Source organism: Podarcis muralis, chromosome 7 (assembly GCF_964188315.1).
Source record: "Podarcis muralis chromosome 7, rPodMur119.hap1.1, whole genome shotgun sequence".
In the NCBI taxonomy this organism is placed as follows: Eukaryota; Metazoa; Chordata; class Lepidosauria; order Squamata; family Lacertidae; genus Podarcis; species Podarcis muralis.
In genome coordinates this window covers 2,152,880-2,180,870 of record NC_135661.1, presented here as the reverse complement: position 1 = coordinate 2,180,870, position 27,991 = coordinate 2,152,880, and the positions used below count along the sequence as shown (strand labels likewise).

General features: G+C 48.3%; 1 protein-coding gene across 2 annotated transcripts; it reads right to left on the bottom strand.

Moving 5' to 3' along the window:
* Positions 1-27,902, bottom strand: LOC144328319 (basement membrane-specific heparan sulfate proteoglycan core protein-like). Of its 2 annotated transcripts, XM_077930993.1 has the most exons (19): positions 27,866-27,902; positions 26,514-26,627; positions 25,325-25,585; positions 23,621-23,740; positions 20,374-20,505; positions 18,940-19,084; positions 18,696-18,847; positions 17,185-17,331; positions 15,127-15,290; positions 13,489-13,668; positions 12,067-12,263; positions 10,032-10,179; positions 9,749-9,876; positions 7,527-7,613; positions 6,352-6,410; positions 4,662-4,700; positions 3,146-3,213; positions 1,126-1,266; positions 1-228 (listed from the first exon to the last, which is right to left on the bottom strand). In XM_077930993.1, the coding sequence occupies exons 1-19, from the start codon at positions 27,885-27,887 to the stop codon at positions 16-18; spliced, it is 2,517 nt and encodes an 838-aa protein (XP_077787119.1). In that variant the 5' UTR covers positions 27,888-27,902; the 3' UTR covers positions 1-15. The 2 variants fall into 2 exon arrangements, with proteins under 2 accessions (XP_077787119.1, XP_077787120.1); XM_077930994.1 differs by lacking the exon at positions 4,662-4,700.
* Positions 27,903-27,991: the final 89 nt, after the last annotated feature.

Sequence of the window (27,991 nt, the reverse complement as noted above, 5' to 3'; positions counted from 1 at the left end):
CCTGCGATGCAGGAATTACGGCGGAAGCACCCCTGAGAGTGGCACCTTGTCTCCCCTGAAGCGCTCCGGCAGCACCCAGTAGTAAATGTCACGCGGCAGAGTGTGGAAGGAGGAGAAAGTGAGCTCCGAGGCGCCGGTGAAGCGGATGCCCTCGCTGATCGTCCGGGAGCCGGCCGAGTTGGAGAGGCTGAACTGTGCCCTCTCAGCGTCCTCAGACCCCACTCGCACCTAGAGCGCAAGGAGAGAAACTGTCAGATGCATATATTGATGGGACATCTATTGAAACAACAGATTTTAAAGGCTAATACAGTCATACCTCCTGCAGCCAATGGGAAGCCATGCCGGACGTTCAGGTTCCAAAGAACGTTCACAAACCAGAACACTCACTTCCGGGTTTGTGGCGTTCGGGAGCCAAAACGTTCGACTCACAAGACGTTCGGGATCCAAGGTACGACTGTACAGTCATACCTCATGCTACATTTTTTCAGGTTACGTCCCGCGGTGACCCGGAAGTACCGGAAAGAGTTACTTCCGGGTTTCGCTGCTCACACATGCACAGTGGCGCCAAATCACGCTTCGCGCATGTGCACATGCGCCAAATCGTAACCCACGCGTGCACAGACACACCGCTGCAGGTTACACTCTTTTTATGTTGCGAATGGGCCTCCGGAACAGATCCTGTTCAAAACCTGAGGTACCACTGTATATTATAAATATATACCGCATTTTTTGCTCTATAAGACTCAATTTTTCCCTCCTAAAAAGTAAGGGGCAATGTGCATGCGTCGTATGGAGCGAATGCAGGCTGCGCAGCTATCCCAGAAGCCAGAACAGCGAGAGGGATTGCTGCTTTCACTGCGCAGCGATCCCTCTTGCTGTTCTGGCTTCTGAGATTCAGAATATTTTTTTTTCTTGTTTTCCTCCTCCAAAAACTAGGTGCGTCTTGTGATCTGGTGCATCTTATAGAACGAAAAATACGGTACTTTGTAATGGGTATGTATATAGGAGGGGTGGGGGTGGAGAAGGACCCTCCTAGCAGGGTCTGTGGACCGAGTTAGCATAGGGAAGGATGCTTCCAGCCTCGCACATAGCAGGACCCGCCTTCCCGGCCCCAGGGGGCAATACCTGGTCCCTGTTCCACGAGGAGCTGGAGCACTGGCGCGAGACCCCCATGCAGAAGCAGCGCAGGCAGCCTTCGGGGTTTGCGTGGCTCAGGTGGAACGAGCCCGTAGCACATTCGTTGCACGACTGTCCCATGACGTTGGGCTAGGGAGAAAGAGAAGGAGGAGGAGGAGGAGAGGGCTGTAGTGATCAGGTGGGATTACTATGAGGAATTATGAAATATGGGGCAAGGCATTGTGTCCGCGATGAAAGTATTGCGTTGACTGGGTTTGATTCATTGACAATAATTTCTGATCCCACAAGCCTCTGCATCTCTGCCCATTTTCTCTACTGTCCATTTTCTTTCTCTATGCCTGACAGGCACTTATCAGCATTCTAAACACAGGCCAGTTGTTCACCAGGCATCCTGGGTCATAAAGACAGTAGGTAGCTTCGCTGAGGTACCTTTCCGTGGTTTTGTTAATCTTAGGGCCAGGAAGAGAGTTGACAAGGAGATGGTAAATACTACCTGTCCTTCCTCTCCTGTTTACTGCTGTTTAAGATCTCCGGGGTTTCCTAAAAACATTCCTCCTTGTTTCCTATTTTATTTACTCTGAACTACGTATGCATGCTCAAGTAGGAAATAGTTTCTTTGTAGTTAAGAGGATTTCTTCTGATCTGACTTTGTCCCACATGGGTTTTTTTGAAATGCTCAGAGGAAATCTGATTGGTTCTTATGAACACTGTGTGAAAAGTTCTTTTGTGAATAAAATGACCTGGGCCAAGGGGTGGACAGGAATTATTATACGCACTCCTCCCAGAGTCTTGCTGATCAAGCCTCGTGTGTATTTTATTAATCAGAGTCCAATCCTTCCTTGCGTTGGGAATGCTACTAGGACGTTGCAGCAGAAGGACGCGAAAAGGAGATGGATCTCATAGACTCACCAAATGTCAGCAATCCATAGCATAATAAATCTGTTCAGCTCAGCTGAGGGTCACATTCTAGGCCATGCTAATATGTCACAAAAGAGTACAACTTAAAAGCCTTGTCATTGCCTCCTTTGCCCACCAAGGCAAAGAGAGACTGTCAATGACCCAGGCAGTCTGGCAGGTGACATCAATGCTTCTCCTCAGGGGGGGAAAAGGAGTCTGGGAGCTTTGTGTTACTCCTTGATTCCTGCTGTACCTTGCTTCCCGAATGGCTTGACTCCCAAACAAATCGGCTCCCGAACGCCGCAAACCCAGAAGTAAGTGTCCCGGTTTGCAAACTTTGTCGGAAGCCAAATGTCCGAAGCAGCTTCCGATTGAGTGTAGGAAGCTCCTGCAGCGACTCGGAAGCCGCACCTTGGTTTTCAAAAAGTTTCAGGAGTTGAATGGACTCCCGGAACGGATTAAGGTCGAGAACCAAGGTTCCACTGTACTTCTGAAATAATCTCATGCTGAGAACAGAAGCTCAGCGGCTGGGCAGATGTCCTTGGCCCAGTAGACCTGAAGGAGCGTCTCCACCCACATCGTTCTGCCCGGACTCTGAGGTCCAGCGCCGAGGGCCTTCTGGCGGTTCCCTCATTGCGAGAAGCAAAGCTACAGGGAACCAGGCAGAGGGCCTTCTCGGTAGTGGCACCTGCCCTGTGGAACGCCCTCCCACCAGATGTCAAAGAGATAAACAACTACCTGACATTCAGAAGACATCTTAAGGCAGCCGTGTTCAGGGAAGCTTTTAATGTGTGACATCTTAGTGTACTTTTGGTCTTTGTGGAAGCCGCCCAGAGTGGCTGGGGAAACCCAGCCAGATGGGCGGGGTACAAATAATAAATTATCATTATCATTATCATTATCATTATTATTATCGGAGCTCCTCTTGAAATTTAATTTATGAATTCATTTATCATGGCAAAAACCCAACCGTAGACTCCACAGATCTGGGGCCTTCCCATTCGCAAAAGGTGAACGAGGGGATTTCAAGTTTCACCGTTTTGTCTCATTTTGCCACGCCAGACCCAGGGGCGTCTTGGCTGCCGCACCTCCAAGCTGTGGCCCAGCTTACCTTGCACTGGCAAGCACCATCTGAGGCTTCGCTGCTCCCTCTCTTGTCGCACTCGATGGTGCTCTGCCCTACACAAGGAGTAAAGAGAGGTTGAGAAAGACAAACCCAGGCAGGAAAATGTCTTTTTTCCACCATGGCCTAGCTAAAACCCAGCGTAAGGTCTAAGTCAGTCCAGAGGAGCTTCCTTGTATTTATGCTTAAATCATCCCGACGCGCAGAAGCAGGAGGACTAGAATTTTCGTGCGGCAGAGCTTTGCATGCCAAAGGCCGCAGGTTCAATCCTGAGTGTCTCTAGGCAGGACTGCGCAAAGACCTCGGAAAGCTCAGCTGGTCAGTGTAGAATGGCAAAACCAGCAGGCGAAAGGAAGCAAAACAAGGTGAGAAAGGGGGTAGAAACGTCTGAGAAGAGAACCTGGAAGAGCTGAAGAAGTGCAAGGAGGAAGGCAAAGAGACAGGGTGCAAGGAGCAAGCAGGTGGGTGACAGAGGGGCTGGACTCTCCTTGAAGCGGGTCAGACTAGATGACTCTTGAAGGTCCCTTTCCAACTCTGCAATTCCGTGTGAAAGAAAGGAGGTGGTGACAGTTATAGGAAATGAGAAAGTGTTGGAATGGTTTACTAAAGATGAAGAAGTTAAATCGGTTATGATTCAATGGGCAGGAGACTTTGGGTAAAACGTACAGTTTGCAGCACGGGGAAAATTATGGAGAGAGGATTTGAAATTCACGGCGTGTTATACATTAAAAGAAAATGATATGGAAATGATGCATCACTGGTATTTAACTCTGAGTAAATTAACAAAAATGTACAGGACAAGTTCAAATGTTTGTTGGAAATGTAAGGAAAAGGGAGGCACCTTTTATTGTATGTGGTGGAACTGTAAAGTAATAAAGGAATTCCAGGAAACGATATACAATGAATTGAAAAAAATGTTTAAAATAACATTTGTTAAAAGACCAGAAGCCTTTTTGTTAGGAATTGTAGGTGCAGAACTACCAAAGGAACTGAAAATATGGTTGATGTATGCTACAACAGCTGCAGGGATGCTTCTAGCCCAGGGTTCGAAAGACGACAAAATTCCTATCAGGGTGGACTGGCTGATGAAATTATTGGACTATGCAGAAGTGGCAAGTTTAACTGGGAAAATCAGAAACCAGGAAGGTCAAAACTTCAATAAAGAATGGGACAAATTTATATTATATTTGAAAGACCACTGTAAACACTTGAACTCTTTGGCAGGTTTTAAATAACTCTTGCAACGCTACATAGATTTTGGATACAATGGAGGATTGTAAATTAGATGGACTTATAATATGCAGTTTTAAAAAGTTACTCAAAGAACCCACAGAGGGGAGAAGTCTTGAGTTTCAGAAGAATCTTGTGTAATTCTTATTATTTGTGATTACAATTGTGAATGAAGCTGTAAAATCAAATAAAAACTCTTTTTTTAAAAAGAAAAGGACAGTGAGGGAGCGGGGAAGGATAAGAAAACGCAAATGTAATAGCGATGACGACTTGCCCTCTAGTGGAGTATCAACTTCAGGACTAGGGGGGAACCCTGGAAATCAGATAGAGAAAGAAACGTTCAAACATTTGGCCAGCAATACGTGAAATATTGGCTTATGTGTACCAGGTGGGGAGAGCGAAGCAGGCCAACGCTTCAGAGTTGTGAGACGCGGCAAGATGGTAGCGCTATTAAACTTAGATTGAACGTGACACTGTGGTTCCCACATTCATGTTTGGCCTCAAACCTAGCTGAAGGTTGATTGATTGATTCAAATGAATCTCAAAGAGGCTTACACCCAATAAATAACCATAACATAACAAAACATACTAGCGCATCGCGAATGCAACACACGTCATATGAAATAAATCACAATTTATCAGCGAAACAGTTTCAATCTTTAAGAAACTGAACAAAACAGCAACTAAAAAAATAAGCCAAACCTCACAATTACGGCAAGTCATGTGATTAACAAATCAATGCGGCATTTAGAATCTACAAAACGATATTAAAAGCATCAGCAAAATAGCAACTGAAAATATAATCTAGGCACTAAGTTTATTCAAACGATCTCTGCACCCCCATGTCTCATAACCTTTCACTCTGTTCAGTTCATTAAACAGTTCATTAAAATACATATAAATGCACATAATGCCTATTGTTAAGCCAGGAGCCAAGGGCATAAAGCTGCTTCCTATGTTCCTCCTTAAACCAGCCCTTGATTCGGAACAATGAGGACTAGAAACTTGCTTAATTTTCTTTTCCTTCTTTTTTGTTAGAGCGTTTATTAATTTTTCCAATAAAAAACTTCCAACTAACATATCAAATCATAATCCAATAAAAAAACAAAACTAAAATTAAAAAAAAAATCAAATTGTCTTCCAAATTGTAATTTTGATTTTAAGGCTTCCCACAGTCTGAACCTCGAAGCATATCCAAACCTCAGTCCTGCCTCTCATCTCTCATCAATATTTTCCATATCTCGATTTTATCTCTCAAAAAAACTTGCTTTATTTTCAATTTTCAAAAAGACCACAGCTCGGCAGCATTGCACCTGCTTTGCATGCAGAAGGTCCCAGGTTTCATCTCCCGGTAGGGTTGAGAGAGACTCCCTGCCTCAAACCCTGGAGAGCTGCTGCTGCTGCCAGTCAGAGTTGGGAGTACTGAGCAGGATGGAGCAAGGGTCTGACTCTGGACGAGGTTCCCCTGAGAAGGCCTGAAAGCTCATCCTGACCGGCCTGCGCCCTCATTAGCAGAAGAAACTTCATCAGGACATGGGAGCTTGAGCTGAGATTCCTGCATTGCAGGGGGTTGGACTAGAATGACCCATGGATCCCTTCCAACTCAAAAATTCCTGTGATTCTAGGACAGATTGCGAATGGAAAACAACAGGCGCATTGCTCTTCTCCTTGGGGGGGGGGGGAGTCCGCAATCTCCATTAGCCAATGTCTCCCTCTCTGCTCCATGGCACAATCCTATTCAGGCATACTCAGAAGGAAGTTTCAGCAGGTTGTTCTCAACAGAGTCCTACTCAGAGTAGACCCACCGAAATGAATGGGCTAAGTTAGCCATGTCCCTTCATTTCAATAGATCTAGTACCAGAGACAGCCGGCAGTTATTTGATGCTGAGTTTTCGCAGCTTTTGCTCTAACAGTGTGACTCTGGAGTCAAACCTGAATTGCGTGTGTTCACAGGTTGTACTCACCAATCCTCACACATTTTCCTCGTGGCTGGATGGGGTCTCCTTTGAAGCCAGGAGCACATCTAGGGGGGGAAATATGTTAAGTTGGAAGTTTATCCTCCTGATGGGGGTCAGCGTCCCCCAGAAATCACTTTGTGGCCAAGGGTAGGAAACATCTCTGCCCCCCTCCCCAATGTTGCTGGACTCTAACTCCCATCAGCCCCAACAGACAGCATGCCCAATGGTCAGGGATGACGGCAGTAGTTGTAGCTTACTAGCATATGGAAGACGTGAGGTCCTGTATTTTAAATACAAGGTAAAGTTATGATGGAGGTAGTCAGGAGCAGTAAAGGCAAGTGATGGCCCAGTTCAGGGATGGGGAACATCTGTGTCCCTCCAGATCTTATGGGACTCCCAACTCCCATCAGCCACAGCAGCCAACATGGCCAAAGGTGAGGGGTGATGATGGGAGTTGGAGTCCCATAACATCTGGAGGGCCACATCTCTCTCCTTCAAGCATTAAAAGGTGGCAGACTGGCAATGGAGTGGGCAGTGAAGGCAAGTGACGGTCTAGTTCAGGGATGGGGATCCTGTAGCCCTCCAGATGTTGTTAAGACTCCCCAACTGATCCCTGTGTTTAAAAATGGCAAAGTGGTGATGGAGGTAGCCAGGGGCAGTGAAGGCAAGAGACAGTCCAATTCAGGGATGGAGAGCTTGTGGTTCTCCAGAAATTGCTAGACCCCAGCTCCCAACAAGACTAGCCAGCCTGGCCTATATTCAGGGATGATGGCAGATGGGGGCAGTGAAGGCAAGTGACGGTCCAGTTCAGGGATGGAGAGCTTGTGGTTCTCCAGAAATTGCTAGACCCCAACTCCCAACAGCACCAGCCAGCCTGGCCTATATTCAGGGATGATGACTAGCATGATGGCAGCTGGGGCCAGTGAAGGCAAGTGACGGTCCAATTCAGGGATGGAGAACTTGTGGTTCTCAAGAAATTGCTAGAATCCAGCTCCCAACAAGACTAGCCAGCCTGGCCTATATTCAGGGATGATGACTAGCATGATGGCAGCTGGGGCCAGTGAAGGCAAGTGACGGTCCAATTCAGGGATGGAGAACTTGTGGTTCTCAAGAAACTACTGGACTCCAACTCCTAGCAGCTCCAACATACAATTTGAAACTACAACAAGGAGCCCACTCACTTTTCGCAGCGACGTCCGGTGTAGCCTGGGGCGCAGGCATCGCAGGTGGCCTGCCCGTCTGTGTCCAGGAAGCAGGACTCTGAAAACCTGAAAGGAGAAGAGGGCAGTGTCACCATGGGCACCACCATCCCGAATGCAGGCTGCTGGGTGCATGGCTGGCAGGGCCCATATCGGCCTGGATCGTGGGCGAGGGCAGCTTCCCAGTTGCGGACTGAGTGGCCCATGTCAGTGGCCCATTCATAGCTGCCTTGCTTATCTATTTATTTGCACAAATTTCAATGCCACCATCATTAAAATATATTTTCTATTATATATCTATGTATCTCTATGTCTATGCCTGTCTAATCTACTTACCTACTCTTATTTGCCTTCCTAATCAATTGATCATCTATCTATCAACCTGCCTACCTACCTAAGCTACTTACCTACTCACCCTGTTTACCTACCTCATGATGGTAAAGAGCATAAAATCCACGATAAAAAATACGTTTGTAAAAGAAGCACAAAATGGATCACAAAAGGGTAGGTCAGACCGATACATCCGCACAGCTCAATTTCAGGAAAAGCCAGGTGTGTTTTAAGCAGGGCACCTGAATGCCAGCGCTGCAGGTGGTTCAGCAGGAACACATTCCAATGGGCTAGTGCCATGACACTAAAAGCCCTGGAAGTGCATGGCACAACTAAAGGGAGGGGGGCTCTTTCCTTTCGGGAGGATTGAATTACCCAGAAAAAGGCGTACAGTGGTACCTTGGTTCTCAAACGCCTTGGTACTCAAACACCTTGGTTCCTAAACGCCAAAAACCTGGAAGTAAGTGTTCCGGTTTTCAAATGTTTCTCGGAAGCCGAACATCTTATGCGGCTGTCTGCTATTGTTTCCGGGGCGCCTGCACCAATCAAAAGATGCGCCTTGGTTTTCGGACATTTCGGAAGTCAAACCGACTTCTGGAACGGATTAAGTTTGGCGCTTTTGTTCTTGCTATTTATTTTGCGTTTTTGTTATTGAGGCTTTTTCAGTTCATTTGTTTTTGTGATTGTGTAGAACCCAGTTCAGCTATTGAACTAACTGACTGATTAATTGATTGATTGATTGATTGATTGTGTGACTGCGGAAATGGATAACAGCCCCCCCACCCAAACAATGACTATCATCAGTGCAGGTAAGGAAAAAATAATAATTTTAATTTACAATACTGTCTTATTTATTTTATAGTACAATACATTGATTATTGTACTATAAAATAAGTAAGACAATACATTATAGTACAATACATTGATTATTGGGATGCGGGTGGCGCTGTGGGTAAAAGCCTCAGCGCCTAGGGCTTGCCGATCACATGGTCGGCGGTTCGAATCCCCGCGGTGGGGTGCGCTCCCGTTGTTCGGTCCCAGCGCCTGCCAACCTAGCAGTTCGAAAGCACTCCTGGGTGCAAGTAGATAAATAGGGGCCGCTTACCAGCGGGAAGGTAAACGCCGTTTCCGTGTGCTGCGCTGGCTTGCCAGATGCAGCTTTGTCACGCTGGCCACGTGACCCGGAAGTGTCTCCGGACAGCGCTGGCCCCCGGCCTCTTGAGTGAGATGGGCGCACAACCCTAGAGTCTGGCAAGACTGGCCCGAACGGGCAGGGGTACCTTTACCTTTACCTTTACATTGATTATTGCTTTTATTTTATGGATCAGTGGTTAGAAAGTAAAATTCATGTTAAATTGCTGTTTTAGGGGTTGTTTTTAAAAGCCTGGAACAGGAAGTTTTTAATGTGTGACATTTTAATGTATTTTAATCTTTGTTGGAAGCCACCCAGAGTGGCTGAGGAAGCCCAGCCAGATGGGTGGGGTACAAATAATAAATTATTATTATTATTATTATTATTCCATTTTGCATTACTTTCTATGAAAAAGCATGCCTTGGTTTTGGAACGGACTTCCGGAATGGATTAAGTTTGAGAACCAAGGTACCCCTGTACAAGGCAAGGTGTTCCCAGAGGTAAATTCATGGATATGGACTCACCGGACTCCCTGTCCTTCCCTGCAGGCTCAAGGTTTGCTTTCAGGGCAACAGGAAAATTGCAGGCACACCCACCCCCGGAAGCTGTGCATCTCGGTCCTTTCCTAATCTCCTCTCCTGCCAAGCCTGCCGAGAGCGCAGAGGGCAGGCGGCTGCTGACGTCCTCCAGGACAAACCCCGATGACGATCACCCGCCATGCAAAGACCCTCGGCTCACTCACCTGCGGGGGGCTTCGGTGTACGGGCAGGGGCAGGGGCGACAGGCGGTGGGGGTGCCCTTGGTGGCGTCTCCAAAGAAACCCGGCTTGCATTTGTTGCACTGGGGCCCTTCGGTGTGGTGCTGGCAGTTCTGTGGGGCAGGGGGAGAAGCGGAAGAGACAAAAGGAAGAGGGAGGTGAAGGGTAGGGCGTAGCTTTCCCCAAATCCCTCCCCCCGCCAGCCAACCCACTTTGCGCCCCTCCTCCAGCGGCCGTCACCACCCCCGCCACCCGCTGGCAAGCTTACCAGGCAGTAGCCAGAGAACGGGTCACAGGTGCTGGAGTGCCCGTTGCAGTTGCAGCCAGAGCACGTGCCCAGGTAAGGCCCGCCGGGCACTCGCTTGAAATGGGCCTCGCAGCGCTCGCAGGAGAGGCCGGCGTACCCAGCAGGGCACCTGCAGAGAGACAAGCGGGAGGTGAAGACAGCGGCGGAGAGAGGATGGTTTATGGGCTGCCAGGAAGGACACTGCAGACTCTCTGTAAGGCAGGCCGCAGAGGCGACAAACTCAGCCTGCAGGTCGCATGTGCTGAAGAAGCATGGCTCAGTGGCAGAGCAGCTGCTTGTCATGCAGAAGGCCCCAGGTTCCCAACGGCAGCATCTCCAGTGAGGGCTAGGAGGAGACCCTCGCCGGAAACCCTGCAGAGCAGCTGCTGCCAATCAGTGTGGACAATACAGAGCTATGGATGGAGAAAGGATGCGACTTGCAACTCAGATACTAATGTCAGCAGGTTAATTTCAGTGGGGCTACCTTTGAAGGTATGGGACATGGGTGGCGCTGTGGGTTAAACCACAGAGCCTAGGACTTGCTGATCAGAAGGTCGGCGGTTCAAATCCCCGTGACGGGGTGAGCTCCCGTTGCTCGGTCCCTGCTCCTGCCAACCTAGCAGTTTGAAAGCACGTCAAAGTGGAAGTAGATAAATAGGTACCGCTCCAGCGTCAGCCACAACCCCAGATTCAGCCACCGCAACCCCAGAGTCAGCCACGACTGGACCTGATGGTTAGGGGTCCCTTTACCTTTACCTTTGAAGGTGACCTGGAAACTACAACTAATCCAGAATGTGGCAGCAAGACTGGTGACTGGGAGCAGCCGCCGAGACCACATAACACCGGTCCTGAAAGACCTACATTGGCTCCCAGCACGTTCCCAGACACAATTCAAGGTGTGGTGCTCAGCTTTAAAGCCCTAAATGGCCTCGGCCCAGTATACCTGAAGGAGCGTCTCCACCCCCATTGTTCTGCCCGGACACTGAGGTCCAGCTGTGAGGGTCTTTTGGTGGTTCCCTCAATGTGAGAAGTGAGGTTACAGGGAACCAGGCAGATGGCCTTCTCGGTAGTGGCACCCGCCCTGTGGAACACCCTCCCATCAGATGTCAAGGAAATAAACAACTACCAGACTTTTAGAAGACATCTGAAGGCAGCCCTGCTTAGGGACGTTTTTAATGTTTGATGTTTTATTGTGCTTTTAATTGGGGACGCAGGTGGTGCTGTGGGTTAAACCACAGAGCCCAGGGCTTGCCGATCAGAAGGTCAGCGGTTTGAAACCCCGCCACGGGGTGAGCTCCTGTTGCTCGGTCCCTCTCCTGCCAACCTAGCAGTTTGAAAGAACGCAGTGCAAGTAGATAAATAGGTACTGCTCCGGCGGGAAGGTAAACAGCGTTTCGGTGCGCTGCTCCGGTTTGCTAGAAGTGGCTTAGTCATGCTGGCCACGTGACCTGGAAGCTGTACACCGGCTCCCTTGGCCAGTAAAGCGAGATGAGCACCGCAACCTCAGAGTTGTCCACGACTGGACCTAATGGTCAGGGGTCCCTTTACCTAATACAGTGGTACCTCTGGTTAAGAACTTAATTCATTCCAGAGGTCCATTCTTAACCTGAAACTGTTCTTAACCTGAAGCACCACTTTAGCTAATGGGGCCTCCCGCTGCCACCGCACTACGATTTCTGTTCTCATCCTGAAGCAAAGTTCTTAACCCGAGGTACTATTTCTGGGTTAGCGGAGTCTGCAATCTGAAGCGTCTGTAACCTGAAGCGTCTGTAACCCAAGGTACCACAGTATTCTGTTGGGAGCCACCCAGAGTGGCTGGGGAAACCCAGCCAGATGGGCAGGGTATAAATAAATTATTATTATTATTATTATTATTATTATTATTAGCCTCCTCTGAGCAGGACTAATTTGGACACAACCCACAGGTGCAGGGTCGCAGCAGGCTGGCTCGAGCCCCACCCCCTTTCCTGCCCAGAACCACCCTGGATGTCAGCAGGTGCCCTCATCGCTGGCACACCTGCATTCCTCCACACCATGCGCCAGGCCCAAGCCGGTGACCTCCGTGGTGGTTGTGTCCATGACGATGTCGCTCAGCCCCACACTGGCCATCCGGTTGTCATAGACGGTCTGGATCATAACCGCCTCCAGGTTCTGGAGGGTGAGCAGCAGTTCCTCACGGCTGACGGAGGCTCCCGACTCCTTCTCCCAGTGCTCCTGCAGGGAGACACCCAGCGGGTGAAGAAAGGGCTAAGCGAAAGCTGCAGGAAAAATCCCCTTATTGCGTGGGCTGCCCCGAGAGCGCTAGCGAAGAAGGCCACAAATCTTGTGACTGTCAATGTTTTAAAGAAATGGTCTACTAAAAAAACCCAACACATACCACTTCAATCATAAAAATCTATATGGAAAACAAGAGGGGAGAGACCCTTTTTGGACTACAGTGGACCATCTGGATACGAATTTAATTTGTTCCGGCGGTCCGTGTGCACCCTGAAAAATCCACATCCAGAGGTACCACTTCTGGATACTTCTGGGCTTGCTGCTTTTGCAACCCGAAGTTTACGTTACTCAAGAGTAACGTAACCTGAGGGTCTACTGTATCTGAAGAACGGCTATGGTCAAATAAAAACCGAATTATGAATTACGAGCAGCGGAATGAAGTACCACTATCCAACACGGTAGGTATAAGGTGGGAATGAAAACGTCATGGAATTCAAGGTGGGAACTCAAAACTGAAAGAAAAACATATGTTGAAACAGAAGCAAACTTGCAAAACCTGTGAAAATCAATAAAAAAAATGTCTATATGAAAGAAAAAACCAATCAATAAATAAATAATAAGGGTAATGTTGCTTCTACCCACCCAACCCAGCTTGGCTCACTTGTTTGAGTCACCTTTCTTTCTTTTATCCCCGTAGCCAAAGACTGCCCCAGAATCATCATACATACATCATAGGAGGTGGTCTACAGCAGAAATCCTGTCTGCCAGGATACCTAATAATGGTTGCTGATAGCATTATGGGCAGCCTGGCCATTCTTTTTTTTCTTTTTTAAAAATGAATTTTATTAGTATTTTCCACACAACAACAATACGAAAGATATCAAAAAACAACAATACACAACACACAAAAATCAACATTTGAAAACTAAAAAAACCAACAACAACAAAAATCCATATCTTACAAGTTAATATTATAAACACTAAAACAACAACAAAACCTTGAGTCACCTTACAGTTCAATGTGATGTGGCAGTTATGAGTATTTGCCTCTGAGGGGCAGGGAGAGATCTGGATTCAAATCCTTGCTCAGGCAAGAATTTTGTGCTGGGCAGAGCCCACTCTCTCTCCCCCCTCCCAACCCAGCCTACTTTGCAGGGGTGCTGAGAGGAGCGTTCAGCCTCAGCAGGATGGAACAAGCCCTCCCCATTCCAGCCACACTCACCTCGGTGAACTGGACCTGGCGCTGGTTCACCACCGAGGGCTGGGTGGGCACCTGCACGCGGTAGATCAGCTTCTGTCCATTCCCCACAATCACGAGGTTGGGTTTCTGCACAGGCTCCGATTGGCCCCTGGCCAGGCCGTAGCGCACCTTGAAGCGCAGGAAACCTCCATAGGAGTCCACCTGCAGGCAGAGCAGAGAGGGAGGGAGGTCAGGAGGGGGCAACCCAAACGTAGACCCTGGCCCTCCAACCCACCCCCATTAATCCATGTGCCCATTCAGCAGAAATGTGAGCTGGGAACCTTCCTTGGACGACTGCAGGGTTGTGGAGGGAGAGAAAGTTAAACCCTGAAAGGAGGGAGCCATAATTATAGGGACAGAACTACCTAAATCATCTAGAACTTGATTCATGTATGCTTACACAGCAGCAAGAATGTTATTTGCGCCAAAATGGGAAAGAATAGAAGTCCCAGCAAAGGAAGAATGAATACAAAAACTTATCTGACGAAAATGTTCCAATTAACATTTGTTAAAAAACCTGAAGCATTTTTGTTAGGGATTTTAAGGAAAGACCTGCCAAGGAAATTTAAGAATATCTTCATGAATGCGACAACGGCGGCAAGAGTCTTAATAGCACAAGGTTGGAAGAATGAAGAAACTCCGACTAAAGAACTATGGCAAGAGAAACTGATGGACTATGCGGAATTGGCGAAATTGACATATAAACTATGTGGTAAGGACAACTGTGACTTTAAAGAAGAATGGGAACCTTTTACAAAGTATTTAAAGAAACAACAAAATGAACTGGACTCCTTGACAGGTTTTGAATAAACATTCACAAATTTATTATTAATAACATATAGATATTATATGTATAGCTGTACATTGGTACCTCTGGTTAAGTACTTAATTCGTTCCGGAGGTCCGTTCTTAACCTGAAACTGTTCTTAACCTGAAGCACCACTTTAGCTAATGGAGCCTCCCGCTGCTGCCGCGCGATTTCTGTTCTCATCCTGAAGCAAAGTTCTTAACCCGAGGTACTATTTCTGGGTTAGTGGAGTCTGTAACCTGAAGCGTATGTAACCTGAAGCGTATGTAACCCGAGGTACCACTGTACTGTTAAAATGGAAGGGGGTCAAACCATCGCAAGAGGTGTTAAAATTTTGGGAGGTTGGATAGTTACAATGGAATGGTCTCAGTGGTGAGGTGCACATTTTTATTCTTTCTTATTTATTTATTTATTTATTTATTTATGATTATTACTTTGTCAAATGAATAAATGAATACATTGTTCTTGTTGTTTAGTCGTTTAGTCATGTCTGTCTCTTCGTGACCCCATATAAATACATTAATAAATATGAAAAAAGGACAGAATCCTGGAAAAAGGAATAAGACATAAGCTCTGAGCCCCTCTCCCCCACCCTGTGGTTTGGCTTAGTTACATGGTTAGATAGTTACAATGGAATGGTCTTGGGGGTGAGGTGCACATTTTTATTCTTATTTATGTATGATTATTACTTTGTCAAAATAAAACAGCAACAAAAAAACAAATACAAAAAAAGGAAAGAAAAGGCAGCTAATCCTGTTCTTAAAACTGGCCTATCATTCAGCGCCATGAGGACTCGAACTCGCTCCTCTCACCTTGTTCCCCAAGAACTGCCCCGGGAGCATCCAGAAAGAGTCGTGTACCAGGAAACGGCGGGAGAGATCGACCAGCTGGAACTCCTGCAATCCGGGGTCAATCTGCAGCTGGGTCGAGGAGAGGGGCGGCGTTCCGGGCTGAGAGGGGGTCGTCACATTCACCCCTGGGGAAAGTGACACGGGAATGGTGTGATAAGAATTTTAAGGTCTTAGATATATATTAAATGTTCATAAATATTCATAACAGATCAGCACAGGAAGACCGACCTGAAACCATTTTGATTCCCAAACTGACCAAACGTTTTCTCTGCAAGGTCAAAGGAAAATGGAAAAGCTTCCCCATTGCATTTTCCTTCACAAATCCTGTCTTAATGGCACATTTAAGATATGAATAGGGCGTGAGTCTGTGACCTGGCTCAGGAACTAAGTATTTATCATTACAAAAGACTGGCCAGGCTTCCCAGGCAATCCAATCAAGTGACCATTAAACAGGTAACCTGGCAGACAGGAGGTAAACAAAGCACTCAGATTTCTGCTGTAGACCGTCCTTTCTGTGATGTAGGTATGATGTATCTAGGGTGGTGGTCTTGAGCTACACCCCTTCTGTGTGAGGGGAGGACCCTGTTGCAACAGATCAATAAAGATCAGGCTTACTAGCTGCTTTGCTTCTCAATATTCTCTGGTTGGCCTCTGTTATTTTCTCCTACAAATAGGGAACCTACGTAAGGACTCTATATGGGCTCTTGGATACCCCATAAGGGAAAAGGGCAGATTGATTTTGTTTACAACAATGGCAGGGGGATGTCGCAGGGCACCTGGTTGGCCTATGTGAGGCCAGGATACTGGGCAAGATGGGCCCCCTGGGGCCCGATCCAGCAGGGTTCTTCAGAGGCCTATTAATGCCACCGGATATTCTCTGAGGAAAAGTTAGTGGAAGACCACCTCAAAACCCAAAGCCCTCCTCCCCCCCTTCCCCTGTTATAAGAATTCTAAGGTCCCAAGTGGGACGCAGGTGGCGCTGTGGGTTAAACCACAGAGCCTAGGGCTTGCCGATCGGAAGGTCGGCGGTTTGAATCCCTGCCACGGGGTGAGCTCCCGTTGCTCGGTCCCCGCTCCTGCCAACCTAGCAGTTCAAAAGCACGTCAAAGTGCAAGTAGATAAATAGGTACTGCTCCAGCAGGAAGGTAAACGGTGTTTCCGTGCGCTGCTCTGGTTCGCCAGAAGCGGCTTAGTCCTGCTGGCCACATGACCCAGAAGCTGTACGCCGGCTCCCTCGGCCAATAAAGCGAGATGAGCACCGCAACCCCAGAGTCGTCCGCGACTGGACCTAATGGTCAGGGGTCCCTTTACCTTTACTTTAAGGTCCCAGATATACAATAAACATTCATAAATGTACAAGGCAAACACATACATAAATATATAAACTACATGTCTGAAATAGTACAGGAGAGCAATCCTGAAGTCACTTTGAGTCTCTGAAACTGACCTCAAATATTTCTCTGCAAGGAGGAAGGAAATGGGAAAGCCTCTCCATTGTCTTTTGCTTACCTGTCTTAAGGACATATTTGTGTATGAATAGGGTGAGCCTGTGAACTGGATTCAGGAATTAAAAGTATTTAGCATCACAAACAAAAGGCCAGGCTGCTCAGGTAAAGCAATCAGTGACGATTAACAGATATCCTGGCAAACAGGATTTCTGCTGGAGACAGCCTCTTGTGATATATTTCTGATGTAGACCACCCCCTTCTGTGATGTATGTATGATGCTTTGGGGGGTGGTCTCTGGCTACAAGGTGGGCAACTTCAAAAGTCTATATAAGGGCTTGCACCCCATTGTTCTGGGTCCCTCCTCCCTCCTGTATGTGGTGAGTGAGGACCCTGTCGCAACTGTCGGATAAAGATCAGGCTTACTAGCTGCTTTGCTTCTCAATATTCTCTGGTTGGCCTCTGTTATTTTCTCCTACCGATAGGGAACCCACTTAAGGACTCTATCTGGGGTCTTGGGTACCCCAAAAGGAAAAGGAGAAGTTTTTTCTTATAACACCCCCAACCCACTTACCTTTGAAGTTGTCGGGTGTGTCGAAGCGAAGGCGGATCTGGCTGCGGTGCCGGCTAGTTCCACGGCAAGATTTGGTGATGCCAAAACAAAAGCAGGGGAAACACTGGGAGGTTTCCTCGTTGTGAAAGTGTCCTTCTGGGCAAGGTCCTGGGGTGGGGGCGAAAGAGGAGACTGTCAGGGATCCAGGGTGATGGATGGACATGCCAGCAGGTTTTTTAAAAAAAGATTTCAGTGATGTAAATCAAACAAATTAATACAGCAGCATAGTATATACAGGAGAGACATAAAATTTGGTTGGGACGATACTAAAGGCCAGTAGGAAAGTGTCCTGTCAAGAGGGAGTCCTGTGCATCTGTGTTTGTTGCATGTACACTAGTGGCCAAAATTGTGGAAACCTTTTGGGAAAAGTGTATTTTCATGGTTTGATGGCTCATAACACCACTTTCTTTTGGAGTAATACCATAAAATTATATATCAATGGAAAGATAATTTAATGAAGAATGTAATGCAACAAGGGCTGTTCAATTACCTATATTCTATCAAAAGCTATAGCCAATAACCAGAAAAAGGAGTGTTTAAAGAGCCAATCATTAAATTATCATTTCCACTGCTATAGAATTTTATGGTATTTCATAGATCTGTAGTCTTGGAAGGGGTACAAAGGTAATCTAATCTAATCCCCTGCAATGCAGGAAACATTTGCGGGGCTCAAACCCACAACCCTGAGATTAAGATTCTCATGACTGAGGTTCTGGCAGCCAGCAGCATCTATGTCAAGAGCTTCTGAGAGTGTAAGCCTTTCACAAGAGCATTAAGAGTTTGCTGGATCAGGCCAATGACCCAGTCTCCTGTTCACACAGGTGCCGAGTGCGAGAGTGCCTGTGGCTTCTGGCACCTGAGATTCAGAAGTAGTGCTGCGCCCAACTCTGTAAGCAGAGCAGAGCCCTCTCCTCCGTGGATTTCTCCAGTCCTCTTTTAAAGCCACAGGTTAACTACGCACTGTGTATAAGTCCCAACCAGAGAAGAATGGCAGATTAAGTTGATGGATTATGCCGAAATAGCCAAAATAACCGGAGGAATCAGGAAGACCAAAATTGTAATAAGGAACGGGAAATTTTATAATCTATCTTAAAAACCATTCTAAACAGCTAAAATCGTTAGTAGGATTGGAACAACACTTGTAGTTTAATGGTGAATTTTGGACACAATGGAGATGTAAAAGATTTGGATTATCATAAAAGATGCAGGAGGAAATGATTAATAACAGGACCCACAAAGGGGAGGAGGGAAGTCCAGGAGATTCCTTGGAATCTTGTTTTTATGTTGTTTGTTGGATATGTGATTATAAAATTTTAATCTGAAAAACCAAATAAATATTTTTAAAAACACACACACACAAAAAGAACTACGCGCTGTTTAAAGAAATGCTTCAACAGATATGCTAATTAGATGGATAGATCAGCACCTGCCCAAATGGTCCCCACCCCGCCTTTCTCGCCCCTCTGGCTTACCTCGTCCAGGTGTGAGGCTCAACACTCCATCAGGGATGCCAAAAACCATCCCCCGGGCGTTGATGGCCTCGCAGGTGTAAGCTCCCTGGTTGGCCTCCTTGACGTCTTCGATAACCAGTGTCCCCCGCCCGTTCTTGCTCGTGATGGACACCCTGTGGCCGTAAGGGGCAGAGTCAGCATCCCAAAGCCCAGGTGGTGGAAGAAAAAGGTGGGGGGAGTGGAGACCAGACCACCCGTGGCTTACCTGCGGCTGCTGGGGATGTGGCCCCAGTTTAGCCTCCAGGTGATGATGGGGGTGGGGACGCCCACGGCCACACAGGTGAAGCGGACTGTCTCTCCAGGGGCGGCCTGGATGGATTCCTCGGGGGGCGTGATCACCTGGGGAGGGGCTAGACAGGGAGAAGGATCATAGAGTTAGAAGAGGACCAAAGCATCACCTAGTCCAGCTTCTTGAAGGCAGGAATTGCAAAAGAAAGGGGGGAGCATCTCTCTCGTGCTCTCCTTCTACCTCAACCATGAAATCCGCAAATGGAAATGCCTACCCAGCAGTGGCCTAATGGTCAGCATGACGGACTAGGGCCTAGGAGACCAGGGTTCGAATCCCCACTTGACCACAAAGCTCACTGGGTGCCCTAGGGGGACAGTCACTGCCTCTTAAGTCTATCTTACCCCACAGGGTTGTAGTGTGGATTAAATGAGAATCATGCACACCAACACCACCTTGAGCTCCTTGGAGGGGGGATATAAACGCGATAAAATATTGGCTGGGATTATAGCATTAAGCTCTGAAAGGATTCTAGTATTTGACTGCTGTACTGAGCTGCAATTTTGAAATTCAGCTGTGATCCACTTTGGAGTCCACCTCTATGGAGTTCCATCCTTATTTCAGACACTGTGATATATCGATATAGGTCCGTATAGTAAAAGCCATGGTTTTCCCAGTAGTGATGTATGGAAGTGAGAGCTGGACCATCAAGAAGGCTGATCGCCGAAGAATGGATGCTTTTGAATTCTGGTGCTGGAGGAGACTCTTGAGAGTCCCATGGACTGCAAGAAGATCAGACCTATCCATTCTGAAGGAAATCAGCCCTGAGTGCTCACTGGAAGGACATATCCTGAAGCTGAGGCTCCAATACTTTGGTCACCTCATGAGAAGAGAAGACTCCCTGGAAAAGACCCTGATGTTGGGAAAGATGGAGGGCACAAGGAGAAGGGGACGACAGAGGACGAGATGGTTGGACCGTGTTCTCGAAGCTACCAGCATGGGTTTGACCAAACTGCGAGAGGCAGTGGAAGACAGGAGTGCCTGGCGTGCTCTGGTCCAGGGGGTCACGAAGAGTCGGACACGACTAAACGACTAAACAACAACAACATAGGGCACCCCCATCGGTGGTTTACCCTTCCATGGACTCCCTGCAGGCAGGCAGGAGTCAAGATACAGCCTGGCTTCACCTCAATGCCTAAGACAAATCACTCACATCTGTAATCAATAAAATTGTGGCCTATTTGAACCCATAAACCAAATATTCTGTGTCAGGGTGATTTATTGTTTTCCTGGGAACTTTGTGGTTCATGTGCCTCAGGACACAAATCATATTCAAAGTCCACTTTTGGGGAGGGGGCTTAACTCTTCCCACTCCATCTTGCTCTCCACCCCCACCCCCCACCCCGAACTCACTGCAGCCAATCTCGTCAGAGCGATCTGCGCAATCCGTCTCGTCGTCACACTGGTAGCTGGCCGGGATGCAGGTGCGTGTGGACACGCAGACGAACTGGTCTGGAGCGCAGGTGTCCCCGGGGCCCTTGGTAGCTGCGGAGAGGACAAGAGCATTAGCGGAGCAGCCTGGGCTGAAGAAACGGGCTCACCAGCTTGATATTGCTTTAGTGTGGCAGCACCTACACTGCGGAACTCCCCGCCTCTTGACCGTCAGGCAGGTGCCTTCATTGTACAGTGGTACAGTGGTGCCTCGCAAGACGAAATTAATTCGTTCCGCAAGTCTCTTCGTCTTGCGAGTTTTTCGTCTTGCGATGCACGGTTTCCCATAGGAATGCATTGAAAATCAATTAATGCGTTCCTAGGGAAACCTCCTTCAGACCAGGTCCGGGGACAGTCTGTCCCCCGACCTCTTCTGAAGGCTGGGGGGGGGGGGGGAGACAAGGGCTTTTCTTCCCACCCTCAGCATTTTAAAAAACCCTGGGACAGCGAAGGACGTCTCCACTGTCCGGGGCGATCTTAAAATGCTGACGGGCGGCATTTTAAAATAGCCCGGGACAGCGGAGGACTGGGAAGGCAGGCAGGGGGGACAAAGACTTTCGCCCCCGCCAGCCTTCAGAAGAGGTCCTGGACCTCTTCTGAAGGCTGGTGTGGGGCGAAAGTCTTTGCTCCCCCCCCCCCCCCGCCTGCCTTCAAAAGCCCTCCGGGACAGCGGAGAAACGCAGCGCGTTTCTCCGCTCTCCCGGGAAGGCAGGCAGGGGGGAGCAAAGACTTTTGCCCCCCGCTGGCCTTCAGAAGAGGTCCTGGACCTCTTCTGAAGGTTGGCGGGGGGCGAAAGTCTTTGCTCCCCCCGCCTGCCTTCAAAAGCTGTCCGGCCCAGGCTTCGCGGACCTCTCCGCAAGCAGCGGCAGCGCTGCCGCTGCTTGTGGACAGGTGCCAGCATGCCGAAGCCTGCGTGCGCTGAGATCAGCGCGCCCAGGCTTCCCGCCCCGCCTCCCGGCATCGGGGCATCGTCCCGATGGCGGGCGGCGGAGGAGGCGTCCCCCCCCGCCGCCCGGGATCGGGGCATCGTCCCGATGGCGGGTGGTGGAGGAGGCGTTCCCCCCCCCGCCGCCCGGGATCGGGGCATCGTCCCGATGGCGGGCGGCGGCGGAGGCGTTCCCGCCCGCCGCCCGGCATTGGGGCATCGTTCCGAAGCCCGGCGGCGGCGGGAGGAGGTGTCCCCGCCCCGCCACCAGGCTTTGGAGGAGGTCCGAGGACAGCGGGGAAGACGCGCTGCGCTTCCCCGCTGTCCCGGAGATTTCCCTATGGGCTTTCGTCTTGCGAAGGAAGCCCATAGGGAAATTCGTTTTGCGAAGCGCCTCCAAAATGGAAAACCCTTTCGTCTAGCGGGTTTTCCGTCTTGCGAGGCGTTCGTCTTGCGAGGTACCACTGTACCTTGGTTCTCAAACGCCTTGGTCTTCAAACAACTTGGAACCCAAACACTGCAAACCCGGAAGTGTTCCAGTTTGCAAACTTTCTTCAGAAGCCAAACGTGCTCCGTTCTGAGTGCCACACTTCCAATTTGAGTGTTACGCGGAGGTCTGTCTGCTTTTGCTATTTATTTTGCGTTTTTGTGGCTCTTTTTGTTTTGTTTTTTTGACTGTGTGGAACCCAGTTCAGCTACTGATTGATTGATTGTGTGACTGCAGTTCATTGTTTATTGCTTTCATTTTACGGATCAATGGTCTCGTTAGATAGTAAAATTCATGTTAAATGGCTGTTTCTGGGGTTGTTTTTACAAGTCTGGAACGCATTAATCCGTTTTTGCATTACTTTCTATGGGAAAGCACGCCTTGGTTTTGGAATGCTTTGATTTTGGAAAGGACTTCCGGAACGGATAAAGTTTGAGAACCAAGGTACCACTGTACACTTCTCAGCACCTACTGAAACGTTTCCCAATGGAGCAGAAAAGACTATTTATGTACGTGACCATGGCTGCTCGGGTGTTATTGGCCCAGAGATGCAAATAATATAAAGTCCCAACCAGAGAAGAATGGCAGATCAACTTGATGGATTAGCCAAAAAGGCAAAAATGACCAGAAGAATCAGAAAGCAGGAAGGCCAAAAATTTAATAAGTAATAGGGAGAATTTATAACTTATCTTAAAGACTACTGTAAACAGTTACAATTGTTAGAAGGACTGGAATGGCACCTGTAGTTTAAAGTTTTGATGCCATGTGGATGACTGCCTTCAAAGCTTCATGTATATGCTTGGCAACTGTTTTAAGAATTTTCAGTAAAGTTGATAATATTTAAACAAATAAACACAAGAAAGAAACGGTTGTATCCAATGCTAGCCCAAATGGCCACCTGCCAGTGATTCTTGCATTGCAGCGGGTTGGGCTAAATGACCACTGGGAGTCCCTCCCAACCCTTTAATTCTATGATTCTATGAATACTGAGGACATACCCATTGAAGTTACCAGAAGCGCCTATTCACCCCATTAATTCCAATGGGCCCCCTCTGCTGCTGGTCCTACTCAGAGGAGTAGTAGTAGTAATAATAATAATAATAATAATAATAATAATGATGATGATGACCCAACCCTGCCCATGTGGCTGGGTTTCCCCAGCTACTCTGGGCGGCTTCCAACAAAATATTAAAATACAATGGTCTGTTAAACATTAAAAGCTTCCCTAAACAGGGCTGCCTTCTGATGTCTTCTAAAAGTCTGGTAGTTGTTTTTCTCTTTGACATCTGGTGGGAGGGCGTTCCACAGGGTGGGTGCCACTACGCACCGATGTAGATCCACTGATGTTCACTGGGCATGACTAACTTCGGCCCCATTATGGTGGTACCTCTAGTTACAAACTTAATTCGTTTCGGAGGTCCATTCTTAACCTGAAACTGTTCTTAACTAGAGGCGTGCTTTCGCTAATGGGGCCTCTTTCTGCCGCTGCGCCGCCGGCACACAACTTCCGTTCTCATCCTGGGGCAAAGTTCTCAACTCGAGGTAACTCTTCCAGGTTTGCGGAGTTTGTAACCTGAAGCGTTTGTAACCTGAGGCGTTTGTAACTCGGGGTACCACTGTAATTCCAAGGGGCCTGCTCCAGGGGGAACTTCGCTGGATTCATTCCAAAGGGCCTCAGCTGTGGTGCTTGTGTTAAGCCCTGGGACACGAAACCCGGATGCAAATCGACAAACCCCTGGCGCTCCCAAAACGCTTACGGCAATTCAGCTTGTCCGAGCCGTCTGTGCAGTCGTTGTCCCCGTCGCATCGCCAGAGCTTGAGGGCGCAGTGACCGTTCCGGCACTTGAACTCGTTGGGTTCGCAGGGGCTGGGGGTGCCTGTAAGGGAGACAGAGAGAGAATTCAGAAGCTGGTACCCGGCCATGGCCCACCAAACCCTCCCCATCTGTCAGGGGTTCTCTGAGCAGCAGAGGGACGGGCAATGTTACCCCCCAGGGGTTGATTCTAACTCTAAAGATCCAGGACTCAATGTTAAAATAAGTTGAGATTTCTCTCAACCAGATTCCCAAATATCTTAGCCAGATTCCCAAATATCTAACTTTTTTAAACATATTTTCACACCAGACATTTTTTCTAACGTATTTTTCAACTTATCATTTCTAATGTCATAATAAACATCAATGGAGATAGGGGACCAGCTGGTCTTGTTCCTTTTTCTATCTGGCATTTGTCTGAAAGAATATTATTTATTAAAATATTTGTGGATTGATCAGTATAGATAGCTTTAATTCCAGCCAGGAAAGCTTTCCCTATTTCCATTTTCTCTAATACCTTAATCAAAAATGGCCAAGAAATATTATCAAAAGCTTTCTCCACATCTAAAAATATTAATGTGGCCTGTTTTTCATTTCTCACTTCCAAACATTCTATTAAGTTAATTAGATACCTTACATTGTCCTTCATTTGTCGGCCTAGTAAGAACCTGGCTTGGTCTCTGTGGACTGATGTAGTTACCATCTTTTTTAATCTGTTAGCTAAAATTGTAGCAAATAGTTTATGATCACAATTCTAGGACTCGATGATCAATCAAGGCCCTACTTAGCCCCACAAAACAGAAGCTGATGCTAGATTACTCTGTGGCCCTGGTAAGCTGTAGCTCAGCAGCAGAACATCTGCTTGGCATGCAGAAGGCCCCAGGTACAATCCCTGGCAGCTTCTCCAGGTGGGGAATATCCCCTGCCTGATGGGCCACTGCTGCCAGTCCGCGTAAAAAGGTAAAGGTAAAGGTATCCCTGACCATTAGGTCCAGTCGTGACCGACTCTGGGGTTGCGGCGCTCATCTCGCTTTACTGGCTGAGGGAGTCGGCATACAGCTTCCGGGTCATGTGGCCAGGATGACTAAGCTGCTTCTGGCGAACCAGAGCAGCGCACGAAAACGCTGTTTACCTTCCCGCCGGAGCGGTACCTATTTATCTACTTGCACTTTGACGTGCTTTCGAACTGCTAGATTGGCAGGAGCAGGGACCAAGCAATGGGAGCTCGCCCCGTCGCGGGGATTCAAACTGCTGACCTTCTGATCGGCAAGCCCTAGGCTCTGTGGATAATAGATAATAGACTTTATTTGCGTAGCCGACAGGCCATAGCATCAAAGGAGAAACACCGACAAAAATACATTACAAATATAAATACCATAAAATCTTATGACCTATTAAAACCCTAGGTAGAAGCTGGATTATCATTCATCAATGACCCTCTGTGCCATTGGCAGCGGCCTTTTGCTTTCAAGCCCCATGGTGGGACATCTGTCTTGCATGCAGAAGGCCCCAGCTTCCATTCTCCAGGTAGGGCTGGGAATGTCCCCCTGCTGAAACTCTGGAAAGCTGCTGCCAGTCAGTGCAGCCCACACAGAGCTAGGTGGATCCGTGGTCCAGCTCCTCAAGCAACTCGCCAACGGGCGCTCACCGCATCTGCTCTCGTCGCTTCCGTCGCTGCAATCCCTCTCCCCATCGCAGAGGTAGTCCCGGGGGATGCACTGCTTGTTCGAGCAGACGGCCTCGTCCTTCCGGCAAGGTCGCGGGAAGGGGGGCAGGGAGGGCTTGGCGGGGAAGGCCCCAGGTGGAGCGGTGACTGGGGCTCGGCGGGTGGTCACTGAGGCCGTGGTAGCGGGCACCCGAGTGGTGCCGGGCCGGGCGGAGGTGACAGGCGGCCGAGGGGTGGTAATGCCTGCAGAGAGGGGAGAAAGGAGGAAGTCAGTGCCTCGTCCCGAGACTTCCAGAGTTCTGGTCTCGAACTCAGAACTTGCCTCTCCCGGACGACGCAAGGGAGACTAGGATGAATCGCTTGATCCTCGCTGTGGCTTGATAGAGAGGGGGATGCCGGGAAGTCAAAAGGATAAGGAGAATTCAAATTCTCCTCATCTTTATTTTATATACAGTCAAACCTCGGTTGTCAAACGTAATCCATTCCAGAAGACCGTTCGACTTCCAAAACGTTCGACAACTGAAAACTGAAAGCGGAAACCTCAACACGATAGGGAAACTCAAAACAGTAGCACATTCAGCTTCTGAAAATCGTTCGAAAACCGGAACATTTACTTCTGGGTTTGGGGCGTTTGGGAACCAAAACATAATGGAGGCATTCGGAAACCGAGGTTTGACACTCTGTGTGTGTGTGTGTGTGTGTGTGTGTGTGTGTGTGTAAAATGTTTATTAAATTATCTGTTTTACAATTTAAAATACTCATTTAAACATCAGAAACCTGGAAGATAGAAACTTTAATAAGGAATGGAAAACATTTACAATTTACCTAAAAGAACACTGTAAACAACTAAAAACTTTGGCAGGATCTGAGCAATGCTTGTAATGTTTCAAAAATTAAGGAAAAAAGGGATTATTTTAAGAAAAAAAGAGAAAATATATGTAATGCAGTAGAAAAAGTTTGATAATGGAAACCATAGAGGGGTGAATCAAAGGATTCAGGGAATCCTAAATGTTGATGATTGTGATTAATGATTGAATACAAATGCACAGTGTGAAATTGAATAAAAAATATTAAGAATAAAAGAAGAAGTGCTAAAAGTTTTTCTTTTTCCCAAATGGGGCAGGGGGCAGCAACAGCTTCTGCCTAGGCCGCCCCCTGCCTCGTTCCTCACCGCAGCCGTCCTCGTCCGAGGCGTCATCACAGTCGGCGTGGCCATCGCAGCGATCCTCCAGGAGGACACATTCGCCGTTGTCGCAGCCAAACTCATCGCTGCCGCACTCGGGAGCTGTAGAGTTGGAAGGGATACCAAGAGTCATCTAGTCCAAACCCAAGCAATGCTGGCATTACGGACTCGTGGGGGTGAAAGGGATGCCGGCGGTGAATTCTCTGCCCCCCCCCCACCGCCCACTGCCATCTATGACGGAAAAGTTTGTTTTGCTGGGCAGGTTGGGTCCCCAAGTGTTTTCTTTTTCTTTTTCCCTGCCAGCAAACAGTTAACGAATGGCAGCCTCTGATTGGCCAGGGTTCCAGGAGGGGGACTTGAAAAGGAGAGGATTTTGAGCAAGGGTCAGCAAACTTTTTCAGCAGGGGGCCGGTCCACTGTCCCTCAGAGCTTGCAGGGGGCCAGACTATGTTTTGGAAAAAAATAATGAACGAAGTCCTATGCCCCACAAATAACCCAGAGATGCATTTTAAATAAAAGCACACATTCGACTGATTCCCGGACCATCCGCGGGCCGGATTGAGAAGGCGATTGGAGTAGGGTTGTTAAAAGGGTGTGTAACTGACAGAAAACACCTTCTTTAAGAACCAAAGTATTAAGCGGCAACAGCTGTGCAACAGCTGAGAAAGAGCATTATAATCTGAAGTAGCCTATGTTTTACCCACTTTGTGTCATAAACTTATTTTGTTAAATAAAATCGCTTGTTTGTTTGATTAAATCCTGCCTGAGACTCCAAATTATTAAGTTTTTCCTCACACAAGTCAGCCACAATATAATCTGGATAGGTAAAGGGACCCGTGTAAAGGTAAAGGATAGGTAAAGGTAAAGGGACCCCTGACCATTAGGTCCAGTCGTGGCCGACTCTGGGGTTGCGGCGCTCATCTCGCTTTATTGGCCGAGAGAGCTGGCGTACAGCTTCCGGGTCATGTGGCCAGCAGGACTAAGCCGCTTCTGGCGAACCAGAGCAGCGCACGGAAACACCGTTTACCTTCCCACCGGAGTGGTACCTATTTATCTACTTGCACTTTGACGTGCTTTTGAACTGCTAGGTTGGCAGGAGCAGAGACTGAGCAATGGGAGCTCACCCCGTTGTGGGGATTTGAACCGCCGACCTTCTGATCGGCAAGTCCTAGGCTCTGTGGTTTAACCCACAGCGCCACCCATGTCCCTAATCTGGGATAGTTTATAGGAATTCGTGGAACTGTGAGGTGGGTGCACTATATTTAGGTGAGGGCGGGCCCAAGGGGGGAAAGTGCTGTTGCGCCGTCGCACCATCACCCCCAGCCCACAGCCATGCTCACCGCAGTCCAGCTCATCCGACATGTCCCGGCAGTCCGATCAGCTGTCACAGAGGAACTCTTTGGAGATGCACTCGCCACTCCTGCACCTGAACTCATCAGCTGTGCAAGCGCGAACCACGGGTGTCA

Coding starts and splice junctions, on each gene's coding strand:
- LOC144328319 (XM_077930993.1), bottom strand. CDS start 27,887: ATGTCGGATGAGCTGGACTGCG. Junction 9,877..10,031: donor CGTTCTCTGGCTACTGCCTG/GTAAGCTTGCCA, acceptor CCTGCCCCACAG/AACTGCCAGCACCACACCGA. Junction 4,701..6,351: donor AGGAAAATGTGTGAGGATTG/GTGAGTACAACC, acceptor TCTGATTTCCAG/GGTTCCCCCCTAGTCCTGAA.